We start from the raw sequence: 26,630 nt of genomic DNA, 5'->3' as shown, positions 1-26,630 counted from the left end.
CTAACTAACTTTTTCGGCCTTAGAAAGACTGTTCTGAGGACAAAGGACCTTCCCGCCTCGGTGTGGTTTATTGGGTGACAACTCACGCCAAGTCACGGGCCTTCCTGCCCAACAGTTTTTACAATGATAGTAATTATCCAACAGATTTTTAGTTACAGAATTGATGATGACAACGCACTTTTCAAATTCCACCATAGAAATATAGAACAAGTCATGCAATATACAGACTACAGCAGTGTTTCTCAACTGCTGTTTCTTGGCAGCTTTAAGATGTGTGGACTTCAATTCCCAGAATGCTGAGCGTTGAAGTCCACACATCTTAAAGTTGTGAAGGCTGAGAAACACTGGGCTAGAGTGATCGTAGATTTGAAGCCGATGGCTGGAATCAGGAAATAAATAAATCTAGGTGACAGACAAGGGAGAGAAAGAAGCAGACATTACAAGCTCACAATACACAAAGTTTCAACAACTACTGTTGTGAAAACAGTCCAAAATAATCAGAATTAAAAAAAAACCCCAAGGCACTCAAAAAGCCTGACAATATTTGATTTTAAGGCTATGCCTGCCAGACAGAGGACCTGAGGACAGAAAGGAAGACATGTCCTCCTTTAGCTGGACATCCAGTAACTCTATTTTTCCCCTAAAAAACAGTCTTTAAAGAAAAAGGATGAAGCAAGAGAAGAACATGCTTCCCAACCTCAGGACCTAACCTATAGGCACAGAGGTGGGGGGAATCCTGCAAGAACACCCTATTTCTCAATAAGGAAGGGAAGGGAAAAAGAGAGACGTGACACACAAGGTTGGCTTTATGGAGCCTGCCTGCTAATCCATGTAATTTGTTTGCTGTTGGGTGTGTGGTCCATGGACCCAGACTCTGCAAAAAGAGAATGTTTAAGGCATGCTGGCTGGGGAATTCTGGGAGTTGAAGTCCACACCTCTTAAAATTGCTGATATTGAGAAACAGCGGTTTAGGCGGTTGTGTGAATTCACGTGACTGGGGTTTATTCAAGAAGCCATAATGTATCCCCCCATTTAACACATGGGAATCCAGCCATGAGGTCTGTATAGAGAGGAACGGAAGAGGATCAGTTGACATGGGAAAGCCCTGCAACGTCTTCTGCTGGGACAAATCAGCCCTTCATGAGCGACTCTGGTTGTTAAAACACTGTTCATTCGCGAACACGCTCCTCGCTCCGGGTTTCTTAATTACTCAACTGAAGGAAATCCTAGCCGGGGCCTAGCTGTGGGAGGTTCCCTGACTACGCATAGGGGGCGCCATAACAACAACAATTGCGCTAGCCCAACGCGCGCTTTGGCCAATCAGATAAGACTCCGGGGCCAAACCCCCGCTCGCCCAGTAACCCTGAGGCAGAGGCCCACCCGGAGGAAGCTCCGGCGCGCGCGGAGACTCGTTGCCGAGCAACCGCGAGCAGCTGGGGCGAAGTTGGGCTGCGCCTGCGCTGACTCTCCGAGCCGGGCTGCCGTAAAGCGCGTCGCCGTCGACCCGCTCTCCTGGCCTCCCGCCGCGGGCGGGCGTAAAATGTCGTGAGCCGCACCCGGCCGGTCGACGGCGCGGGAGCGACAGCGAGCGGGCGGCGACCGGCGGCATCCCATGCTCCGTCGGTGGCGGCGGCGGCGGCGGGCGTCCCTGTCCTTCCCCTCCCCCTTCATGCGGGGCCCGGGCCGGGGCCGCGCCGGAGTCGCCCCCGCCCGCTATGGCCAGGAAGACAGTTAGCAGGAAGAGGAGAGCGGCCGCCCCCGCGGCGGGGCCCGGCGGAGAGCAGGTGGGCGGCGCTCGGCTCGGGGCCCCAGGGCCTCGCTCCCCCCGGGCGGGGACTCCGCGGCCGGCCGCGCACTGCCGCCCCCACCGCCGCGTCCCCCTTCGGAGGCGCTTGGGGTCGCGGGACTGCCGCTCCCATGCTCCCCACTCGCGGGCGCCGGACTACCTTCCCGTCGCTCGGTGCCCGAGGGGTTTCCGACGCCGGGACTGCAGTCCCCTTCGCTCCCGCCCGGGAGCGGGACTCCGCGGCCATGGGCTGCCGCCCCCGTCGCCCCCGCTTCCGAGCGCGCTTCGGGGTCGCAGGGCTGCAGCTCACAGGCTCCCCACGGGGGGGGGGGCGCCGGACTACCTTCCCTATCGTTCCCAGCCGGGAGGGGGGAATCCCACCCGGGACTACAGCTCCCATTCGAGGGGACGGAACCGCCCCGTCCCTCTCCTACGCGCGCTTCGGGGTCGCTGGACTGCAACACCCATGCTCCCCACGGGGCGGGCGCCGGGCTACCTTCCCCATCGCTCCGAGCCGCGACTACATCTCCCATTCCAGGGGACGGGATGACTACCGCCCCCGTCGCCCCGTCCCTCTTCTAAGCTGCCGCTCCCAGGCGCCCGCGGGCGGCGGCGGCTCCTCTCCGGACTCCTTCCCCATCGCCCCCAGCCGGGACTCCAGCCCCCATCGCCCCCGCCGCTCCGCGGGGGTCCGGCGCGGGGGGCGGGTTCGGCGTTCGGAGCCCCGTAACCGACCGGGCGGCGGCGGGCGGCGATGCTTCGGGGCGGCGGCCGGCGGAGGGAGCGGCGGCGGGGCTCGGGCGCCCCGGCCCGGGGGAAGGTGGGTGGCTCGGGGCGGCCTTGGAACGGGAGCCGCGGGGCTCCTTTACGGGGTGGGCCCGGCGTGAGAGCGAGGAAGGCGGCCTTGCACCGCGGGGCCGGGCTGTTGGGCGACCCCCGCCCCCGCGGGGTTAGGTTGGGGTTGTGTGAACGCGGATCTTCTCTGGGCCCGGCCCGGAGGAGGGAGGAGCAGGAATGGGTGATGGGGAGGCGGGGCTAGAAGAGCCTGGACGAATTTAATGAGCACCTCTGTTTGAGGTTAGCCCTGGTTTAGCTCAGCGTCGCTTGACCTTGGCGGCTTCCAGATGGGTGGACTCCAACTCCCAGAATTCCCCAGCCAGCTCTGCTGGCTGGGGAATTCTGGGAGTTGGAGTCCACCCATCTGGAAGCCGCCAAGGTCAAGCGACGCTGGTTTAGCCAAACCCCTTGTGGTTTAGGTTGCACAAGAGAGTTTGGGCTTGATCTAAGCTGGAGCCCTTCCAGGTGTTTTAGGCGATTAACTCCTGCCGGCCCTTGGCACCAGCTGCACTGGCTTGTGCTGGAGTGCCAGAGTGACTGTATTTTTATTTATTTCCTGTAATCCATTTCTAAGCCGATTCAGGCTTGGTGCGGCCTCTCCGCCAGATGTTGAACCCAATCAAGAGAACCAGAAGCCAGTCGCAGTAGGTGGCGTTTCCTTGCACATCTGAAGCCCGTCTTGGTGCTTAATGACCATCTTTAGGTGGCTAATTAGATCATGTCATAAAATAAAGAGTGGCTACTCATTTTACTCACTTAGGGGATAGTGGGGAATCTGTAGTACTCGGGTGCTATTCAGCGTGGCGAGCAGCAGTTGAAATGCGCTATATAATAAAATCTATGCACAATGGAACAGAATTATCCCACAGCAAGGACTGTATATGTAAACAACTTGTTTACAAGTGAATTAGGAGATAATCAGGCAAAAGCTTTTTAAAAAAGACTTTTAGGTGATGGGAAAAAAATAGGCTTATTAAATTAAAACTTGCTTCATAGAGCCCTTGTAATGAGCTTGACCATTATAGCTGGGCAGATCTTGCTCGGAACAAATCAAGCCCAGATGATGTTCCAGTTTGTAATGCGTTTGGCATTTTCTTTTCTTGTAACTTTCTGGAGCTATGAACGACGAACAAACTCCTTTAAAACCCCCAACCACGCAGTAGTTTGTGGTAACTTGAATGGCTTCCAGATGGGGAGATTGCGTCTTTGTGCAGTTTCATTAAAAAGAGTTACTTTCTACAGGTCATCTGAGGTGTTACAACTCCCTGAGTATTCCTGAAATCAGATTCAAGCACCTGTTACTATTATTATTATAATTTTTTTATAATATATGTATCTTTGTGTATTTTTTTCTTTTTTTCTTTTTCTGTTATTATCTAAAAACGTAATTAAAATTAATAAAAAAATAAAAAAAAGAAATCAGATTCAAGGCAGCTGTGTCATGCCTTTTTTTAATTTTTTAATCCTGGTAGTATTAACAGAATTTTTTTGCCTGGAATTAAATCTAAGTTAATTTTTAAACTCCAGTTCCCATAATCCTTTAGCTAACATGGCTTGCTGCTTAATGGATTTATGGGAGCTGCAAGCACCTGAAATGCATGGGGTTTGTGAATGATGTTTTAAAGATATTTTCGAGAAATCTCTTAACATTCTGGGGAGAATGGCTATATTCATACAGATGAGCTTAAATTTACTTTCTTTCAACACAGTTTTCTGGGAGTCGCACCCCCAAACACTGCTGGCCATGGGTTCAAATATTTTCAAGCATTTCTTGCCGTATTCATTTAGATACCTATCTCCTTCCATAAGGCACCACGTGAATTTTGTATTTGTGAAAAACTATGCACCGTCCATTTAAAATATTTCAAGCTTATCTCTCAAACAGTTAATAGATATGAACCATAAATAAAATATATCATGTAAAATTATAATAATTGTGCTACAACAAATCGCCTCCCCCCCACAATTAATTGAATATATTTAAATGAGAGCAACATTTTAAATTCGTGGCTGAAACATACAGGAAAGCAGTATCAAGTATCTCTGCCATGGATATAATATAAACGGGGGCTGCCACAGAGAATTCCTTTTCCTCGCTTGCCATCCACCTAACATGTTAAGTCTGCAACGGCCTCTCAGAGATGATGATAATCAGTGAGCAAGAGAGCTTGTAGAATGTGGATCCCCTAGCGTCAGTAATTGTGAGTCAGAACAATTAACACAGGTATTCAGTCTTTGGGTCTATAACAATCCTTGCAATTTGTATTCTGTAGAATGTAGAAGGGATGCTGGTATCTTCTTTAGGATACCTGGTGTCTCACCAACATTTCTTAATTTGTTTACGAATCAGATTTATAATTTCCAATGGCCTCTCATCTAGAGAGTGAAACTCTGGGCAGGGAACAAAACAGATACAATCCATTACAACCAAGAAAAAAGAAACCAGTATAAAAGCTTATATTCCCACATATCACCCACCCCACAGCCCAGTGACTTAACGTCTAGCCCCAGTGGTTGGGGGGAAGAGCCAGGTCTTCGCTTCAGGCCTTCCGGAGGGCCAGTAGAGCCGGGGCCAAGCGGATCCTCAGGGTGAACGTGGCAGAGGAGGCCAATCCTCCCTCTGGATCCAGTCAAAGAGACATATTTCAAGCTCTTACTCCACGCGTTGTTGATATTTTCCTGTAGTACGGCTGGGATCATTCGGTCCACAAAAGGAAGCGGCTTCCCCCCGTGAAGAGGTCGCTGGTGTGCTACCTGAAAGGAAGAGAGGTGCGGCTGCCAAATGAGTCCAGCTATCATCGCTTGCTGCATGCATACGCAGCCCAACAATTGCCCAGTTTGCTGAAGGAGAGAGAATTTCATCTTGGAACTCTTAACAAAGTGTTTGCGTCGCAGTGGTTGAACCACCGGCAAGTGGTGTGTGGAACAAAATGCAATACAGTAAGTGCACGTTCCCTAGTTATTTCCTTGAGTTTCTGCAACCAGGTATTGGGTATCGCGAAACGATTGAAGGCAGAGGTGAAAATCAGGTCCGCTGCCTCGTCTCACCTTCCTGCTTTTGGCAAATAGTGGAAGCCAGATGGAAACTGAATGCTTCATCAATGGCTACTTAACAGAAAGTTACAGAAATGGTGCTGAGAGGCTTTTAGGAGCTGGGGGTGGAGGTGCTGAGAATTTTCCATCCTGGTTCAGCACAGCACAAAGTCCACCCTGTGTCTTATGGATCGGTTGATTTTGAGAAGGCAAGTTGCTGTGACCGATGCTTTTCCTGGCAGGAAAGTGAAGTACGCTTTTATGCTTGTCAATCTTTTGAGGTAGATCAGGTCAGGAAACTTGGGATTGGTTTGGTGTGGAAATCTACCTGCCCTTGAGTGAGAGTCAGGGGTGGTTAGGAGTGGCTGGTGTGTCCCACCCCTTCTAGTGAGAGAGGTTGAGGTGGGGCACTGTAAGGGTGTGGATGGCAGCGGTGACCCACCAGCACCGAGAGCAGAAGCTGGTGCACTGGGGGGGGGGATTGCCACTGCCTAAAGTAGATGATGTGGGAGAAGATGGGTGTGCGGGAAGAGGGACCCCTGGTTAAGCCCAGGAGTTCTGGAGGTCCGGGAGTGGAGGCTACCAGATTAGGAAACTCTGGGGGCTGTGGGGCGGGCTATTCCATTGAGGAGGTGACGGGCCAGGGATGTTATGACGGGACCCAGAGGGCAGGCCATCTTCGGGGAAGACGCCCCCCGGTGTTTATTACCGGTGGCGTGTTCCGGCCCTCCAGGTTCAGACCCAGGCCCTGGACAACAGACCCTTGCGGGCCCTGGTCTTCGGCTGCTGCTCCTTAACGCCAAGTCAGTGAACAACAAGGCCCCCCTCATACGTGATTTAATCACAGAGGAGGGGGCAGACCTGGTGTGTATCACTGAGACCTGGCTGGGCTCGGAAGGGGGTGTAGCCCTCTCCAAGATGTGTCCAGCTCGGTTTCAAGTGTGGCACCAGCCGAGACACCAGGGCAGGGGAGGCAGGGTGGCAGTTGTCATCAGAGAATCTCTAGTGATCTTCAGGGGCCCTGCCCCGCAAGTGGCCGGTTGTGAGACCCGGTTTTTCAAGCTGGGATCCCGAGAACAGTTGGGGGTGTTGTTGCTGTACCAGCCTCCCTGCTGCGTAGCAACCTCCCTATGTCATGAGTGAGGATGGCGAGCAGGGGGCTCCCATCCAGGCTGTAAAGCGCATGCGTAATACTGAGGAATTAGGTGGCCATTCAAAGAGACACAGATCGGGCCCGCCTTAGTCTTTGGGGTTTATATGTATGGGTTTTCCCACGCTTCTTCAGTTTGTTAGGATTCTCTGTTATGTAGCAGTAATAAAACACTAGAGACCTACTCCTTGTCTCAGCGTGGTTCCTGGCTGTTAGGACACCCCACCCGAGCTGCTGGAGGCCGTCTCAGGGTTGGCAGTGGAGTTCCCCAGGCTTATGGTTCTGGGGGACTTCAATCTGCCATCCCTGGGACATGCCTCGGAGACGGCCCAGGAGTTCATGGCTACCATGGCAGCCATGGGCCTGTCCCAGATTATCCGGGAACTGACTCGAGACAGTGGTCACACCCCGGCCTTAGTTTTCTTGTCGGAGCAGTGGCAATGTGATCTGAGGGGAGAGTTAGATCTGTCCCCATTGTCATGGTCAGACCACACCCTGGTGACCCTGAGATTTTATTGTGCCACCCCGCTCCGCAGGGAGGCTGGACCCATTTGATTGGCCCGCCCTCGGCAACTGATGGACCCGGTAGGGTTTCAGAGGGAGCTGGGGGTTATTCCCGAGGGCCTGCTGCATGGTTCAGCGGAGGTCCTGGCCACGGCCTGGAATAGGGCTGCGGCCAGGGCCTTGGACAGGATCGCGCCTGTGCGTCCTCTCTTGCCTCGCTCGACCCATCACTCCCCGTGGTTTACGGAGGAGTTGAGGGTTTTGAAGAGGGTTAAGAGACATCTGGAGCGTCGCTGGAGGAAGACGAAGACTGAATCTGACCGAACACAAGCTAGAGCCGCTATTAAGGCCTACCTTGTGGCGGTTAAGAGTGGCGAAAGGCCAATATTTCTCTGCCCTTATTGCATCTGCAGAATGCTGTCCGACAGCCTTGTTTAAGATCGCTCGATCTCTTCTGGGTCAGGTAGATCCAGGGACCCACCTACAAGGCCGTTCGGAAGAGTTTTCACAGCATCTGCAGGATAAAATCACTCAGATTCATTCTAAGTTGGACTCTAAGTGTGAAGCGGAGTCTGGGGAGATGCCAGGGGAATGTACTTACCCTGTTATCTGGGAACGGTTTGATCCTGTTGGGCCTGAGGAAGTGGACAGGATTCTCCGGACTGTGAATGCAACCTCATGTCAGCTTGACCCATGCCCTTCCTGGCTGATAAAATCAGCCCGGGAAGTGACTTGTGGTTGGGTCCAGGTGATGGTTAATGCATCCTTGAGGGAGGGGGTGTTTCCAGCTGCCTTTAAGGAGGCACTGGTATACCCCCTCCTCAAGAAGCCACCCTTGCACCCTATTATACTGGGCAATTTTCACCCTGTCTCCCACCTTCCCTTTTTGGGAAAGGTGGTTGAGAAAGTGGTTGCGTTGCAGCTCCAGAGAATTCTGGAGGAAACGGATTGTCTGGACCCCTTTCAGTCAGGCCTGGATGGGGAACAACAGGCTTCAACTGAACCCTGGTGAGACAGAGTGCCTGTGGATTGATGGCCCCTCGGGTTCCAGGAAGTTGTCTTCTTTGGTTCTGGATGGGGTGGCACTTCCCCATTCGGAGCCAGTGCGGAACCTGGGGGTCCTCCTGGACTCACAACTCCTGCTTGAAGAGCAGGTGGCAGTCACGGCCAGGGGGGCCTTTGCACATCTCCGGGTGGTGCGCCAGCTACGCCCATTCCTGGACCAAGATGCCCTCCGAACAGTCACTCATGCCCTTGTCATCTCCCATATAGACTACTGCAATGCGCTCTACATGGGGCTACCCTTGAAAAGCATTCGGAAGCTTCAGCTGGTCCAGAATGCGGCTGCGTGGACAGTTATCGGGGCTGTAAAATCAGCCCATGTGACACCACTGTTACGCGAGCTGCATTGGGTACCAGTTTGCTTCCGGGTCCAATTCACGGTGTTGGTTATCACCTTTAAAGCCCTACATGGCATGGGGCCAGGGTACCTGAGGGACCGTCTCGTCCCCATAACATCGACCCATCCCACCTGGTCAGGCAGGGAGGACATGCTACGGACCCCATCAGCAAAGGAATTTCATCTAGCGGGGTCCAGGAGGCGAGCCTTCTCTGCAGTGGCGCCTGCCCTTTGGAACATCTTCCCCCAGAGTTGAGACGGGTTTCCTCGCTCTCGGACTTCCGGAAGAAACTGAAGACCTGGTTCTGCCGCCTTGCTTGGGAGGGGGAGAGAGATAGCTCCACCTGGGGATGGCTGGCGCCATAGTACCCCTTAGTGATCCATCTCCACTTGGATTTCATGTTTGCTTTTGTGTATATTTTAATGTAATTTTTATCTGGTTATGTTTTGATGCTATTTATTGTAAACTGCCCAGAGTCCCCCATTGGGGGAGATGGGCAGTGATATAAATTTAATAAACAAACAAACTAGAATGCACTTTATTGATACAGGCTATAATACCAGAATCTTGAAAATCTGACCAAGTTTCTCTTCCCCTCAGGGTAATCTTGAGTTCTTTCCTCACCCCCTCCTGTCTTTCTGGGCCAAGGTCACGTTGTCTTAATGGCTGCGGCATACCTTCTTCAAAGCTACCTCTGTACCCTCTACAATGCAGTTCCCTTGTCCTAAAATTAGGAAAATCAAAGTACTGGTATTGTTTTATTTATTTATTTATTTGTTATTCAAATTTACTTACCGCCCATCTCCCCCAAAAGAGGGACTCTGGGCAGTTTACAATAAAATCAGACTCCGATCATAAACGTTAAAATCACATAAAACCAGACCCCTTACAATTATTATAAAATGCAATAAATAAATATAAAATCCAAGAGGGTATAAAATTCCAAGCTGGTGGGAGGGCCTCTAGGGTGCGAGCCACCCCCAAGAATGGTTGCCCACTTTCCCACCCCAGGCGAGACGGCAGAACCAGGTCTTCAGGGCCCTCCGGAAGGCCAGGACTGAAGGGGCCCGCCTCACCTCCGGGGGGAGGATGTTCCAGAGGGCGGGGGCCGTTGCAGAGAAGGCCCGCCTCCTGGACCCTGCCAGATGGAATTCACTTACAGACGGGGTCCGTAACATGCCCTCTCTGGATGATTGGGTGGGGCGGGCCGATGTGATGTATTAAACAGCAGCTTGCTTGATAAGACGTTAGGATATGCTACAGATTAAAGCTGAGGTCTGGTTCTGAATTATTTGGAAGCCTTCAGTTGTAAATCCTGCTTTAGAGATTGGAAAACCACGGCCACTTGCACAACTGGAGAAGACCAGAATTTTAATGATTATGCATGTTGAAAGCTCTAGAGGGATCTCTTTAACTTGGATAAATAGTCAATCAAATGGAAAATGTGGTTCAGTTGAAATAAAGTGTAAAATGTTGCACACTGGGCAAGAAAATCTTGATTTCACATATACACTGGTGGAGTCTGAGCTGTTTAACTAGGAAAAAGATCTTGGGATCATTGAGATCATAGATCATCTAGGGGAGAAATTGACACAGTAACAAAGATCATCCAGTGTAACAGAAAAGGAGATTTAAAACAGAAAAGAAGGTATTTCAGACAGCATATAACTTGTAGAATTTATTATTACAAGAAGTGACAATGACTAAATTGGTGGGGATTGGATAAATTTATGAAGGCCAGACCTGCCATGGGCTATTGGCCTTGAAGACTCAAGGTTACTTCCAGTTTGGGGGCAGCATGCCTCCCCGGTTGTAAGGGAGCAACAATGGTGTGGTTGTTTGTGCTGGGAGAGAGGTCACGTCAAAGAAACCATCTTGTACACCTCTTGCCATTAGGTGTAGGAGGTGGTGGGTAAAGGTGACAGTGGCACAAGTACCCACAGCGTAATGCATGGGAGGGTTCCGAGTGTCCCATGCAGGCTGCAGAATTCCCTCGTGTGGTAGAAAGTTCAAGGGCTGAGACTGCTACGGTGGGAATTGGGTCCCAGGCAGAGAGACCCATTGTGTGAATATCTCTCAAGGCCATCAAGAGAACAGCCAAGTATCTGCTAACCCAGAAGGGTGAGAGAAAAACTCTGGGGCATTAATATATCTGACTCTCGCTTCTTTGCATTTTAGTTGGCAATCACCTTGTGTTCAGTTTTTATTCTTGTCTGCAGTAACATTTCTAACTTCCCTGGTCTTATGTGGGATTTGTCTCCCAAGTCAGGCCGAGTGCAGAATAAGAATTTCAATGTCTGGAGAGCTTTGATTTATTGTCAGTCCCAAATGTGAAGCCTCACAAAACGTAGGGTTTATTCCCTGGTGTCGCTCCAGGATGTGTGCGTATTTCTTTTCAAATCAGAGTGCTAATGTCCATGTACGCGTCTGAGACGCTGTGACTTTCGCATGTGTTTTCAGGTTCTGTGGATCCTTCTGTTAATGCTTCTTAATTTTTTTTCTTCCATTAGATTTCATATAATATTTCAATCCTCACCATTTTCCCACTTTTGTATCCATTGCTTAGTTCAGAAAGCTAAACTGAATCTCATCTGTGTTCACTGAAGAGGCAAGATTCTTGGTCTAGTTTTCTCCGTTGTAGGTTAACAAGATAGATTGTTTTTTCAGGTATTCTGCTGAACTGCATTTAGAGTTTGAAGAGTTGTATTTTTCAGTCTCATTTAAAGCAGATTGGAAAGAAAGAGGGGAACACTCACGGATTTACACATCACGTTATTATTATTTAAATTTATTGGCCGCCCAACTCCAATGGACTGGCTTGCTTGAATTTGGCTTAGTGATTTAGGTTAATATAACCAATTGTGGTTTAATCAATACATCATGGTTACACTGTGTATATTCATCAGCTCATTTCCCAGCCCTTGTGCTGAAGTGGCAAATGAAATGCTTCTGCCTAGCAATAGACCTTTTAAAAACTTTTTTTTAATTAAAAATAAAAAGAGCAGATTAAGTCTGAGTTCACTAAGTCATGACATGCTTTATTTATTTTTGGTTTAGTATTTGTTGTGGAACCAGCTGTTGCAGTTGTGAATCACGTTTAATGATTCGCAACAAGTAATCTTAGTTCATGTATTCTTGTCTGTGTCTGACATAGGCGGCAGGTATTTGCTTCTACACTGTGTGTGTGTGTGTGTGTGTGTTGCTGCTCTGGAAAGCTGAAGACTGTTGCCTTGACCGGATCATGTTGCAGTGGTGTTTACTCAACTCCCTACAGACCTCCAAGACAGAAACACAAGTTTGTTCTTTGACACTTCAGTGACATTTTTATAAAAATTACTGCTTCTTTAACATTTCATAACAAGAACGTGTACTTCATCATCCTAATGCGGTCTGCTCTTAAAGTGAATTCCAGATATTTTCTATTCTCTGCTCATTCGTTGCATAGCATCTCCTCAGTCTAAAAATGGAGTTCGTGCTCAAAATGGCTTGCATGCCCTTTGCAGAGATCAGCTTCATAAAGTTCAGAAGTAGCCCTGTTTTCTTAAAAATTGACGGTTCAAGTCGTTGCCGCATCAAAGCAACTTGTCCGAAAGGCAGGCCAGAAGCCTTATGGAATTGTTTTCATTCCTCCACCCCCTGTTTCAGGGGCTTCGGCAAGTCCTCTTTTTCCACATCTTGCTTTTGATGTCCCAGTGGAGGAGGACAGAGGATCTGGTCTGCGCTGTAGACACAAGAGGCATGTGACTTCTTGTTGACTGTTCCTTATTAGGGCTGGAGAAAATGCAGCTAAACAGGATTGGTCTGAATGAAGCTTAACTTCCTGTGGTGTATTATTGACTACTTCACCTTACTTGCTTTTATGACTTACTTTAGAACAATCAGATACGTCCATCTTTATAAATGGGTTTCTGCCTTAGCATGCTGGAACATAGGTTAGGCACTCTTGAATCTCATTTGAGATATTTTGTAGATTAATGCAGTTAATATGAATTCATGGAAGACAATCTCCTGTGCGGGAGTGGGCAACATGATCTCTGTAATGCAGTAATGGGAGTGTTGCAAATACCATAGATCAGCCTTTCTCAACCTTTTGACCCTGGAGGAACCCTTGAAATATTTTTCAGGCCTTGGGGAGCCCCTGTACATGCAGGCTCAAATATAGGCCAGAAGGTACAAAATTATTATATTCGTTTCCTGGGTAGGCCTGTCTGTATGCATTAACAGGGTTCTTGAACTGAAACTAAAGAATGATACTTACCTCTTTAATGTGAAGTTGCTGAGATTTGAAATAATTTTTTAAAAAAATCATGATCTCCCAGGGAACCCCTGGTGACTTCTCGTGGAAGCCCCGGGTTCCACGCAACCCTGGTTGAGAAACCCTGCCATAGATAGTAGACTCAAGCAATCTGGGTAAGCTTGTGTGGCAGAAATGAGACTGAGATGGGTAATTCTTTGGATTCACTATTTTCATTCTTGACTGGTGCCTGTGTTCTCTAGTGCTGCAGTATTCAAATTGCGTTCCCTGGAACCCCAGCGTTCCATGAGAATGATCCAGGGGTTCAGCGTGACAGTTTACTCTTACGATTACAGCGAACTTGTAAGATCTTTATTCCTTTGTTGTGTTAAAAAGAGAGGAATCTGTAACAGGGTATGACATGAAATGTGTTTATTAATGGGTTCCGCACTGATTTTTCACACTGGGAAGGGTTCCTCGGGCATCTCAAGTTTGAAGGCCATTGCTCTAGTGAGGCAGCAGGGCAGTGTTCTCCATAGGCCGCGTGCTTAATATCCAGTAATCAAACTACCCTGTCCTTCTTCTTTTCGTGTAGCTTTCTAATAAAATATTATAGTTCCTGTAATAATGGTTTCTCTCTCTGTCTCTTGCAGTTGTTTGTAGTTGACGTCCAAACTGGTCAGATTACCAAGATTCCCATTCTGAAGGATCGGGAACCCCACCTGGTAAACCAGCAGGGCTGTGGGATTCATGCCATCGAGCTCAACCCTTCAAGGACTCTCTTGGCTACTGGAGGTGATAACCCCAACAGCCTTGCAATTTATCGCCTGCCTACTCTTGATCCCGTCTGTGTGGGAGATGTAAGTTTCTGCAAACAGCAAAGACCTAAAAGGTCTTTATATCAGGTGTCAGATGTTAGATGTGGCACGGTCTTGTTAATTTATGTAATTAGTCAGATTCTTTCAGAATGGGTGAGACGTTGAAAGGTCAGCTTCCTCTCTCTTTGGTTATACTCAAGTACTGTAAAAATACATTAAAATTTTTCCAACGGTTGGGGAGAACCAACAGTGCTGCAAAAACATGAACTTTTTGCCTCCATATTATTCATTGATTGTTTCTTTTCAGGATGGGCACAAAGATTGGATATTTTCTATTGCATGGATCAGTGATACAATGGCTGTTTCTGGTAAAAACTCAAACTTTATTCTTTTTCTAATAAGTCGTAATTCTTACAGGAGATAAAAATTAAGAAAACTACAAATAGTTTTCAGTATTTCTCCTTTAATTGCCATTAAGGCACCAGGCTAGAAACCAGGAGCCTGAGAGTTCTAGTCCCGCCTGAGGCATGAAAGCCGGCTGGGTGACCCTGGGCCAGTCGCTCTCAGCCCAACCCACCTCACAGGGTTGTTGTTGTGGGGAAAATAGGAGGAGGAAGGGGTATTAGGTACGTTCCCTGTCTTGAGTTATTTATAAAAATAATAAAGGTGGGATAAAAAATTAAAAAAAGAAAAACTACAAATACAGTTTTCAGTATTTCTTCTTTAATTGCCATTCAGTTCTTACCCAGGGCAGAAAGGCTGACCGGTCCAGTGCTATATTGTGCCATCTCATTCACTGCCCTTCTCTCCATGGAGTCCTACTGTAGGCATTTCCTTATTGTCAGAGCAGAGATTACAGGCAGTCCTCACTTAACAACCATTTGTTTAGTGATGGTTTGGACTTACAACAGTGCTGAAAAAAACAATTTTTGATCACTCCTCATACTTAAGACTGTTGCAGCATCCCTGCGGTTGCATGATCACAATTTGGGCGCTTGGCAACCAGTTCACATTTATGACCGTTGCAGCATCCCACCATCGCATGATCACCATTTTCAACCTTCCCAGCCAGCTTCTGGCAAGTAAAATCAATGGGGAACTGCATGATTTGATTAACGACCACATGGTTTGCTTAATGTCCTCTGTGATTTGCTTAATGTCCGCCACAAAACAAAAAGAATGTAAAATTGGGTTGGATTCGCTTAATGACTGCTTCACTTAGCAACTGAAATGCCAGCCCCAATTGTGGTCATTAAGCGAGGACTACCTGTATACCAGGATGTATCCCTGGCCTCTTTAGAAATCAGAACTACACTATGTAGAATCAGCCCAAATAGATAGCAATCCGGGGTGTGTGCCTGTACAGAGTGGCCCTAGTATTGTTCAGCCTAGCTCCACAGTGCTTGAGATATGAGCGGGCATTTCTGAGAAGTGACTGAAGTTCATTTATGTAGGTATTTATTTATCCAGCTTCTAGGCTGCCCAACTCCAAAACTGACTCTGGGCACTTCCACAGAATTACAATCCAAAGAACAACATAATATGGATAGTTATATATGTTTGTCCTGCTGTCCAAAGCAAATGAAATGATGCCTGGGTATTGTCGTGTGGCTTTCCTCTTTTGCTGTGTATATGGCAGGATCCCTGATATACCAGATTCTTCTGTGCAGTTACGTTCTTCATTTTCTATAGCGTTAATTTAATATTAAACTATAAGTAGTCCTCAGTTAATGACCACTCGTTCAGTGACCGTTTGAAGTTACGACAGCACTGAATGAGTGGTGGTTATGACTGGTCCTTGAAGTTCTGGCTGTCCCAGCTCCCCCATGGTCATGTGATCTTGATCTGGGCGCTTGGCAACCGGCTTGCACTTATGGCGGTTGCAGTGTCCCGCGGTCACGTGATCATGATTTGCGACCTTCCCTGCTGGCTTCTGATGAGCGAAGTCAATGCGGAAGCCAGCAGGGAAGGTTGCAAGTTGTTCAGGTAAGTCTCCCCAACCCACACACCCTCCCCCAGCCCTTCTGCGCTCGCACCACGCCTCCCCGCCACCCTGCACACTCTCGTGTACCCTCCCTGAGCCTCCCTGTGCTTGCGCCGTGCCTTCCTGGCCACTTGCAGACCCTCTCCCACCCAGCAACAGCCACCCCGAGCCCCGCCACACTCACGCTGTGCCTCCCCTGCCATTCGTGCGCCCTTGCGCACCCTCTCCCACCTGGCAGCAGCCGCCTGCCTGCCTGCTTGCCGGCCTGTTTGCTAGCTACCTGGGACTGGCAACTTCCTGCTGGCTTCCAACAACCGAAGTCAGAAATTGCAAGGAGGTGCTCACTTAACAACTCACGATCCTTGCTTAACAACAGCAACGGGGGCTGCAGGGATTGCCGTTGCGGAGTGATGCGGTCACGTGATGTCATGCTTTACAACCACAGCACTTTGTGACAAACTGCAGCCCCAGTTGCTGTCGTAACTTGAGGACCACCTGTGAAGCAATGGGTTTGGAGAACTGAAACTCTCTGAATTTCTGAAATTTGACAAATGTATGCAAATTTGGTTATCGGACTTGCTCCCTTGTTAGCTCAAGAGGAAGCCTGTCTCTTTGCTGGGTGGAGGCGTTTCTTTCTCAGGAGCTTTCGTGTGAGGAACAATATTCCTGGTTTGTCCAGTAAGAGGTAGAGCCTTGTGGTGCTGGCATACCGTCCTTCCTTGGGCATGTGATCGATGCGTGTGCTTGTTTTCGGTAGGCTCCCGAGACGGTTCAATGGGACTCTGGGAAGTGACGGATGAAGTCCTGGCCAAGAGTGACGCACGACGCAACTTGTCGCAAGTCCCTGTCTATGCACACATATCCCACAGGGCTCTGAAGGACATTCCCAAGGAGAATACCAACCCCGCCAACTGCAAGGTCCGGGCCCTTGCTTTCAACAACAAGAACAAGGTTAGGAGGATGAAGGAATTGAACTCTCTCCTTGCGGGGTCTGGAGATCATTCCAATAATTCCAGCTTTTGACTTCTAGCTGGAACACCCTGCTACAGCAGTTCTAGTCCTCAATCCGTTACAGGTAGTCCTTGTTTAACAGCCACTTGTTCAGCGACTGTTCGAAGTTATGACCGGTCCTCAAGGTTGCGGCCATCCCAGCTTTCCCCCGGTCACCTGATCGCCATGTGGGTGCTTAGCAACTGGTGCGAAATTACGGAGTTTGCCACGTCCCGCGGTCACATGATCGCCATTTGTGACCTTCACCACTGCTTCCAGCAAGCAAAGTCAACGGGGAAGCCGGCAGGAGGCCGCAAGTCATGGTCACGTGATGTCTTGCTTGACGACCGCAACGGGAACTGCTGGGACTACTGTCCTCAGTCACATGATTTTCCGCTTTACAATTGTGTTGCTTAGCAACAGAGTTGCCGGTCGCATTTACCATAGTTAACCAAAGATTACCTGTCCGCCCCTTCAGCACAGATCACTTCCCCAAGTAGGAAAACAAACCTGTAAGTGGCATCAGCATTGTGCTGCTGCTGAGACTGGTTGCTGAAGTTGAATGGGAAAGGAAGTGTGGATGTTGGGATGCTGAGCTGAAGATTCTGGGCCTAGATCACTCTAGGCTGGGTTTGTAAAGCTTATAACAGACAGTTACTCTGGTTCAGTGCACTGCTAAGCTATAAACCATCATTCACACAAGACAATGGTTGTGTCTAAGCCAAAACCAGACCAACTGTATGGCGACTTCTGCAGCCTGTGAACTCAGCCTGCGTCTTCAAAATAACAAAGTGGCAAATTATTTATGGTGTATGCAGAGACTTTCATGCCACAGTCAAGTGAATGCTAATGTTTTTCTCTTCCAGGAACTGGGAGCTGTTTCTCTGGATGGGTATTTCCACCTCTGGAAAGCAGAATACATGCTGTCAAAGGTGACTCGCTACACCTGCACATGGAAGTGCTTAATTGAGATCCTGACCTATTAACACAGCCGGTTAAAAATTAAACTAGAATTTCCTGGTTTAGGCGTAAGGGAGGACTCTGGCTTCACACCAGATAGGAACAAAGTGCTGACCCCCGGATGCAAGGGGGGCTCATGCAACCCTAGCATTTCTCGGCAACTTGGTTTAAGAAGCTGCAAAGAGCATTAGGACTCTTTCTAGCTTCTTAATTCAGGATGATCCACTTTTACTTTGTCATGGAAACTTGCTCACAACACTTTCTGGGTTTCTTTTTCTTTTTCTTTTCTTTTCCCTGTAAGAGTGTAAGAACAGCACTGTGGGATCAGGCAAGATTCTTTGTTTTAGGGCCCTCAAACAGCTGGGCATTCAAAAAAGGGAGGGAGGGAGGAAAATTCTGTTGTGTATAAAATTTCATAACACATCAAAACTACATTTCTGTACATGTTTGCAATGGAGAAAGTAAGGAACCTTTATTTTGTTTGTTTATTTTATTTATCAAATTTGTCGCTGCCCTTCTCCTCCGAGCGGAGGGACTCTGGGCAGTTTACAATATAAAACAATAAATATATAATAAAATTCCAATATAAAATACACTATAAAACAATTTCACAAAGCTACCAAATATAATGAAATCCAGGTGGCTGTGATCTCGTTCAGTCATTGCGTAGGAGGGGCACTTCGAGGCACTTTGCCTGGCTTCCTTGCATGCATAACGTCAAAATCTAAAATCAAGTGCTTCTTCACCAAAGGGCCGTTTGTGAGCTGTGATGCAATTTCTGCATTGCTAGTCCCAAGATAAATGAAGTTACCGAGACTAGTTTCTTTGCGTTGAGATTATTGCTGGTTTTGCATGGGTTGGTGCTTTTCCTGACAGACAGTGCCTGCAGCTTAATGGGAGCAGTCTGGCTCCTCCTGAAACTGCTTTTACCTGTGCTGGTGCAGTTGGGGCCAATATGAGGAATATTGTTTACCAGCTTAGGCCTGCCAGCTTCACCTCTTGTCTGGAGAAGCAGCTTCAGCCATGTGCCCTGGTCATGTCCTGGTTGGGCCACTGTTATGAGCTGAATGTGAGGTTGCTTTTAAATATAGTGAGAAAGTTTGAGTGGGATGACTTGTTTGTTTGTTTGTTTGTTCAAATTGTATTGCCCATCTCCCCCAAAAGAGGGACTCTGGAAGGCTTACAATAAAATCAAACTACAGCCATAAACGTTAAAATCCCATAAAAATCAAACACATTACAAATATAATATGCAATAAATAAATATAAAATCCAAGAGGCTATAAAATTCCAAGCTGGTGGGAGGGGCTCTAGGGTGCGAGCCACCCCCAAGAATGGTTACTCCCCTCCCCACCCCAAGTGAGATGGCAGAAACAATAAATATACAACATAATTAATATACAAAAATACGATATATAAAAATACAATTACAAGTAGACAATAAATATAAATAAAAATAAAATCCAAGTGGCAGAAAGGTCTAATTCAGTCCATGTGTGTGAGGAGCACTCTAGGGTACTAGCCATCCCCAAATGTGACTACTCCCCTCCCTGCCCCAGGCCAGGTGGCAGAGCCAGGTCTTCAAACCCTTCTGGAAAGTCAGGAGCAAAGGGGCCTGCCTCACCTCCCGGGGCAAGATGTTCCAAAGGGCGGGGGACACTGCAGAGAAGGCCTGCTTCCTGGACCCCGCCAGATGAAATTCCCTTGCCAATGGGGTCCTAACCTGGCCCCATGCCACGTAGGGCTTTAAAGGTGATGACCAACACCTTGAATTGGACCTGTAAGCAGACTGGAACCAGCGCAGCTCGCGCAGCAAAGGTGTTACGTGTGCCGATCTTGGGGCCCCTAAAACTGCTCATGCGGCTGCATTCTGGACCAGCTGAAGCTTCCGGATACTCTTCAAGGGTAGCCCCATGTAGAGCGCATTGCAGTAGTCTATATGGGAGATGACCAGGGCATGAGTGACCGTTCGCTGTTAGAAAGCTTGTGCAGCTGTGCGTGTAGCTTCTGTTATAGCAGAGGTAGGTAACTCTTTGGGGCTGGGGACATATTTGAATTTAAGGGACTCATGGGTGCCTGCTAGAGCAGAAAGATGGGGTACGAATCAAATAAATAAATGCCAAGAATGGCACTCGTGACATGGGAGGCTTGTCAGTTTACAAAATAGCTGCGGAGCCTCCATTTATCAGAAAGTGAATTAGTTGCAAGGAGATTTTGCTACTGAGAGAGTTGAGGAACCCAAAGGTGGTCCTATAAGTAGCTATGATGCCAGAAGCTGGTCTGCTTCACCACCAGCTGGTTTCCATTTCACTGTTATTTATGAAAAGAATGGTGAAAAAGTCAGCTGGGGCAGGGAGCCTGATGAGGTCCAGGGAACTGTCAGGCAGCACACTGTCATCTAGACTTTACTGGATCCGAATCATTGTTCTGAGCACTGCAGGAAGTGCCTGCACCTGAGTTTAAGACTGCCTGTCTGAAAAGGCCCCGGCTTGCTGGCTTCAGATTCGGAGATACTCGCAGAAGCAGGTTCAGTGCTGAACCCACGTCTTTCAGGCCTCTGAATTTATGCTTGGTCACCCTTAGGTTCTGGTTCAGCACTGGGATGTTTTATGGACTTTATGTGTTGCGCTTAATTAGTTTTTGAACTAGTTTCTTTTGAAAATCTCAGTTCAGCTTTACCATTTCAGGTTTTAGTTTTGGAATCATGAAGGAAGGAAAGCCATTTAGTTTAGCCTATATGTGTTCTCGCACTCCCTGTCTGCAACTTGCAGTAGCTCTGATAAGCAGGTAGAATGCAGTTGGCTTTCCTTTGTGCATCCTTTGAAGCAGGAATTTCATTCATTCATTCAATTATTCAATTTGTACAGCTGCCCATCTCAAACCAGTGACTCTGGGCGGTGAACAATCATAAAAACAATTAAAACAGTTAAACACTGTACAAAAAAAAATTAAATACAAATAGCAGCCAAGAGTTATTGTAATCCGTCGGTGTCAGCACAACCAGGAATCAGGGCCCTTCCCACACTCGGGGCCCCAGGCCTGGGCACACAGCCAACCTTCGAGGCCTTCCAAAAGGCCAGCAGGGTCGGGGCCATCCTGATCTCAGGAGGGAGGAAGTCCCAGAGGGCAGGTGCTGCGGCAGAAAAGGCCCGTCTCCTGGTCCCCGCCAGCCAGCATTCCTGGAAAGGCCTATGTCCACTTGGGGAGAGCTTTAAGGGCACAGTGGTGTGGGAACAATTGGCTCCCACTGCCACCCTTGAAAAAATGGGCCTCAAATTTGGCCCATCCCACTGATGGTCACTAGTACCTCACTGGAAGTTCAGGCGACGGAATGTGCCCCCATTCCTGCCAGCCATCGTTGCTGCCTGCCTGAGCCTAGCGACCACCTCATTCATTGGAGTTCAAGAAGCAAAGACTGCCAGCGTGGTTATACCTGCAAATCAGGTCCATGGGTGAGAGAACAGACACACCATTGAGGTTGTGCTTCTGTGTGTGAAGTAAGTCCTACAGAGTTACCTTTGAAATTATCTTTCAATTCTCTCTGTGTGTGTGTGTTTGTGTCATTATTCCTTTTCTGTTAATTTAGGTAGAAGTAGAGGTTGGATTGCATATCTTGTGTGGAGTCTCTACTATTCATGGACTCTGGCTGTAAATACTCACAGAAGTAGTTCCAATTTTGGCTCATTTATTTAAGCATCCCTCAGATCTTCTGTTGTTCGTGGTATTCTCCTCTGATTTTCACAAAGGTTTTTCTCTTTCTAACTTTTATAGCTACTGTCAACAAAGTTACCATACTGTCGGGAAAACGTGTGTCTGGCCTATGGTCAGGAATGGTCTGTGTATGCAGTTGGATCTCAGGCGCATGTCTCTTTTCTGGATCCAAGACAGCCTTCCCACAAAGTTAAGTCTGTCTGTTCCAGAGAGCGAGGAAGTGGTAAGGACACTTTATGCTGAGCTTTCTTGTTTTTATTCAAAATTCATTGAGATAGAGCCTTTTTTTCAACTTGGTGCCCTGCCAATGTCAAGCGAACATATTATCTCAATGTATCAGTAGAAAGCCATGTTGGAGAACCATATGGTGGTTCTGGAAGAGTTCAGAGGGCATTTGAACCACCTCTGAATTGTGGAGGAAATTCATCATGAACACTTTCTCAGGAATGTGGAGTGGTATCATTTGATAGGGATGTTAAAGCATCTGTAAATTCAGTTAAGTACATGCTAAATGACATGGAATAATAGAACTGTAGAAGAAACTAGAAGGGGCTTCATGAACTATGGACCTCAATTCTGTGTTAGAAGCAAAAAATCTACTGAGTAAACCAGCTTTGGTGATATACCCCTCACCCCCTAGTATTTTAGCCAAGTACTTGTTTTAACTTGTATCTCTAAGCAACCTGTTCCACTGTACCTCCAGTCATATACCTCACATGGAACTGTAAGGAGACCAATTGCTTCCAAGGGAAGCTAAAAAGCATGCACCAAAGTTTTCCTGTTACCCCCCTATTGCTACTCACAATTGCTTCTTCCTGCATAAGCTCCCCATAGCAATTGTCACCTGATTCACAATATGCTGGGGATTTTCACCAATGTAAGGATGTTTTGAGTTTCAGCAACGAAATACCCAGTTGAGGAAAGCTGAGAAGTGTATTTTGAAAATAAGTAGGGACAGGGTTTAGTCCAGGTTCCATAACACGTCTGCCTGTCCCTCTTCCATGACAGGTATTCGCTCAGTAAGCTTCTATGAACATATTATCACGGTGGGAACCGGACAGGGCTCCTTGCTATTTTATGATATCCGAGCCCAGCGGTTCTTGGATGAGAAACCACCACACAATTGCTATGGATCAAAATTGGGAGGAAGTGAAATTCTCAAACTGTCAACTGGCAAAGGTTGGCTGGTGAGTAGCTGCAAAAAAAATGTGGTTCATGTATTGCCTCAAAATGCTTTCTGGATATTGAGAAGTCAACAGGAGAAGTTGACTCAATGGTCAGAAGTTGTAGTCAGTGGACTACAGAAATGCTTAGAAACCATGTGCTTTCCATACCTTTGCCCTTAAATATTCTTAGTCAGAATTAAGTTATCAGAATGGAAGTGAAAGTTGGTGGGCTAAAACAGAGGCATGATGAATTCCAAAACTGTGCACCAGCACAGTAGTGGTGATAGACGTAGCGGTGCCAAGTGACAGCAACAGCAGGAAGAATGGGCATGAGAATCTGGAGAAGTACCAGGGCCTGAAGGAGGAACCAGAGAGGATGTGGAAAGAGAAGGCCAAAGGGGTCCTGGGGTGGTAGGGGCACTCAGGGCTGTGACTTCCAAGCTGGGAGAGGGGCTCCAACAGATCCCTGGAGCAACACCTGAGCTCTGTCCAGAAGGGTGCAGTGCTAGGAACAGCTGAGATCCTGCGCAGAACCTTCAAACTCCCAGGCCTCGGGGAGAGGACCCAAGGTTGAGGAAGATACATGCCATCCATAGGGGTGAGAAGGGAATTTATGTATTTGTTTGTTTGTTTGATTGTACACTATCCTGTAAAAAGTTTGGATTTCCAAATGGGAATTCCCCAGCTCTTGTGCTTTAGCCTCTCCTCTCTTCCTTGGTCCTGGGGATATAAAGACTAGCTGTTGGGAAAGTCGTGATGAGGAACTTGGTTGCAGATCCAACTGACATCCGCTTTCCTTTGGCAGAATCATGACGAAACCTGGAGAAATTACTTTTCAGACATCAGCTTCTTCCCAAATGCCGTTTACACTCACTGCTATGACTCGTCCGGCACGAAGCTTTTTGTGGCAGGAGGTCCCCTTCCGTCTGGACTCCACGGGAATTATGCTGGCCTCTGGAGCTAATAACGCTTTCCAAAAACCCTCTGGAGTGTGACTTTTTTTTCCTCACCCTCATTTTCTTTCCTTTTTTAAAACAAAGGATTTGTGTGGTGACATTCCTGTCTTCTGGTTTTGATGCAACTTGGGGTTAAACTATTTTTTTTAGGAGGGGAACAGTGTATCCTGTTGGTCTCCCAGCAGTTTTTGTACATTTTTAAACTGTTTTTGTTTATCTGCTTTGATCTTTATACAGTAGAGTGGGTGTTTGCACCCTTTTTATTGCATTTCCTAAAACGGCTGAGTCTTTGCCCCGAGCTTAGGCTAACCAACCATACGTCTCACTTCCTTCTCTTACTTTGCTGTGAGGTGGGAATCCTTGACTAGATCGGCTGCTGCCGAGCTTTCTGTGAAAGCCCAGGGGCTGTGTGTGTGCGCGTGTGTGTGTACATGTATGTGCAGGTACTTTGTCAGTCGCATTTCCTGGAATAAAAACAATGTGTAATTAAAAATTAAGTATTTATATGAGATACGCTTCTACTTTGTCCACAGAGTTAGACATGGACCTGACTCCATGTCATCTGGAAAAAGTACAATTTTAATGATGATGCTCTTTTTGTCACTGTGACCCGACATGTGACCTCCATCCTAAGCTTGCTGCACATGTACGGTTTGCTCCACTTCCCTGCCCTTTTCTTCCTTCCTTCTCTCCCCAAGGATGATGTCATGGTGGGAACACAGACGGGCTGCAAAGTCACCCTAACCCATCCTGTGCCTTGGGGCTACACAAAGGTCAAGCATTTTGAAGAGAAGGATCTCTTAACTGCCTCATGGGTAACAGCACTGCAGGGTAAAGGACCAACTCTGCATAAGGGTGGCTTATGTGTATCATGCTCAGGTCGACTCAGCCTCCCATCCTTCCGAGGTCGGTAGAATGAGCACCCGGCTTGCTGGGGAAGGTGATGACTGGGGAAGGCCATGGCAAACCACCCCGCTCTATAGTTTGTCAAGAAAATGTCACGAAAGCAGCATCCCCCCAAAGGGTCAGATGACTCTGTGCTTGCACAGGGGACCTTTCACATTACCATGCGTATCATGCTAATAACAACTTACACACATACGCACACCCCTTCAGAAAGTTGAATTAACTCACTAATAAAAGTGAACCCCAAGAGATCATTGCAAATGTACTTCTGGTCACACAGAAATTGATGAGGTTTAATCACAAGAATTTCTTTGGGTATGATTTATTTTTGGTCCCATTTACTTTTGAGTATTTTAAGCAAACTACTCAAATTTTGATTCCACAGCTCCCATAACCTGGATCAACCACAGACTAGCCACACACAGGAGCATGTGTGTCCTTTCTCCTGACATAGTTTTAAGAGAAACACTCCTTATTTCCCTAATAAGCTGGTCTTCCGCCACTGAAGCCTGCCATCTTTTCTTGGAGTTAGGAAACTCAGGTCCTAACTCCAAGAAGAGTCTAGTCAAAGGGGTATCAGGTGCGGATGATGCAATTTTACATATAAAATGTTTGTGGTTACACATGTAAGCTACGGTGCGAAATGGCCATTGGTGGGGATTTGCTTGCTTTGTCTGAACTGCCTCTGAGAACATGGATTGCTCAGTTCTGTGACAGCTCCAAGTTGAGGACGTGTCAACAGGTCCCAGGGTTCATGCATGCTGCAAATGGGACAACTGGTAGCCTTGCTGAGAAAGACATCTCTGGAGACCTTGGGGAAAATGCTGCCAGTCAACTCAAAGGAGCTTTTGAGCCAAAGGTCTGACTCCACCTCATCTGTGTGCCATGCTCCTAACACTCCTGCACATCAGTTAAGGCAAGATTTGTTGAGTTAGCCCTGTGGGATTCTGTTTTTCCAGGAGGGATACTGAAAAAGGTATAAAGTGTAATTTCTCAACTGGCCTTAGAGAAGGGAATCCTCCAGTTTGGTAGCTGATTTTCAGAAGGGACTCGCTTGGACGTGGCTGTTGTCATACCACAACTGCTTCAAAATTGTCCTGCAGAGAAAATAACCAGAAAAAGCTACGTTGGCTTTCAAAGTCTGCAGAGTTTGGGGAAAGGAAGAGGCAGTCTTCATATACATAATCCAGACACTGAATTATGGACTCTCAGAATGTGACTGCACTTAAAAACAGTAGCATTTTGCATGTGTTTTTAATCATTTTTAAAATTCTGTCCCAGAGAAGAAATATTACTGTTAAAAGAGGCCTTTTTTCTAGCTGTATTTCTACAGCGTCACTTAGTGCTTGATGAAGGGCAGGCCTTTTCAGTGTCGTCTTTCTGAGCTGAGCTTTATCCTACATACAGATCACTGAACTTGCCTGAATTGGGGGATAAAGCAAACGGTCGGCTCCAAAGGGAGAATATTTTGTTACACAGATTGCCAGATGTGAAGTAAAGTATACGTAACTGTCTGCTTCTGTTGGGGTATACCAAACATCTGCATCAGCCTTTCTCAACCTTTTGACCCTGGAGGAACCCTTGAAATATTTTTCAGGCCCCAGGGAACCCCTGCCCATTCAGGCTCAAATATAGGCCAGAAGTTACCAAATTATTATATTTGTTTCATGGGTGGGCCTGTGTGCAGGCATTAACAGTGTTCTTAAACTGAAAATGAAGAATGAAACCTCTTTCATGTGAAGCTGCCCAAATTTAAAATATTTTTTTAAATGAATCATGATCTCCCAGGGAACCCCTAGTGGCCTTTTGTGGATCCCGAGGGTGCCACGGAACCCTACGGAGTATAAATCAAGAATAAAGAAAGAATGGCTATTTTCACAACAAAAGTTGTCAAGGCACAAGGTAACTTAAATGTGGTTAAATTTTAGTACTCTTTAGGGTTATAAAGCTGGGTAAATTCAACAGAATGTGGTGCCTTCCATTTCCCTGGGGATACAGCTGCCAGAATTCTCAGTCTGACCAAAGACCTCTGGAGGCCACTAGATGTGGGAAGGCTGGTCTTAAGTGCCTGATGGTTTATAAAACCGGTTTTACAGAATTGCTATTTAAAGTTTACAGAAAGTATTTCCTTCCTGCTTGGGCATGAAATCCCTGTACTGTAGTTGTTTCTCTTCTACTCTGTTCATGCAGCAAAG

The 26,630-nt window shown here is 47.5% G+C and overlaps 1 protein-coding gene across 1 annotated transcript; it reads left to right on the top strand.

The window, feature by feature from the left end:
• The first annotated feature begins 1,549 nt into the window (after window positions 1–1,549).
• DCAF12 (DDB1 and CUL4 associated factor 12) lies at window positions 1,550–24,026 on the top strand. The gene is made up of 9 exons (XM_063295884.1): window positions 1,550–1,784; window positions 5,309–5,563; window positions 13,598–13,804; window positions 14,070–14,130; window positions 16,504–16,697; window positions 17,603–17,668; window positions 21,468–21,630; window positions 22,416–22,594; window positions 23,379–24,026. The coding sequence occupies exons 1-9, from the start codon at window positions 1,716–1,718 to the stop codon at window positions 23,535–23,537; spliced, it is 1,353 nt and encodes a 450-aa protein (XP_063151954.1). The 5' UTR covers window positions 1,550–1,715; the 3' UTR covers window positions 23,538–24,026.
• Window positions 24,027–26,630: the final 2,604 nt, after the last annotated feature.

Source organism: Candoia aspera, chromosome 2, assembly GCF_035149785.1.
Source record: "Candoia aspera isolate rCanAsp1 chromosome 2, rCanAsp1.hap2, whole genome shotgun sequence".
In the NCBI taxonomy this organism is placed as follows: domain Eukaryota; kingdom Metazoa; phylum Chordata; class Lepidosauria; order Squamata; family Boidae; genus Candoia; species Candoia aspera.
Note: the sequence above shows the minus strand (reverse complement) of the source record. Positions and strands in the feature narration are given on the sequence as shown.

Excerpts from the sequence above, each read along its gene's own strand:
- DCAF12 (XM_063295884.1), top strand. The coding sequence starts at position 1,716 with ATGGCCAGGAAGACAGTTAGCAGGAAGAGGAGAGCGGCCGCCCCCGCG. Across the intron at positions 14,131-16,503 it reads TGATACAATGGCTGTTTCTG|GCTCCCGAGACGGTTCAATG; the intron begins GTAAAAACTCAA and ends TGTTTTCGGTAG. Across the intron at positions 22,595-23,378 it reads CAACTGGCAAAGGTTGGCTG|AATCATGACGAAACCTGGAG; the intron begins GTGAGTAGCTGC and ends TTCCTTTGGCAG.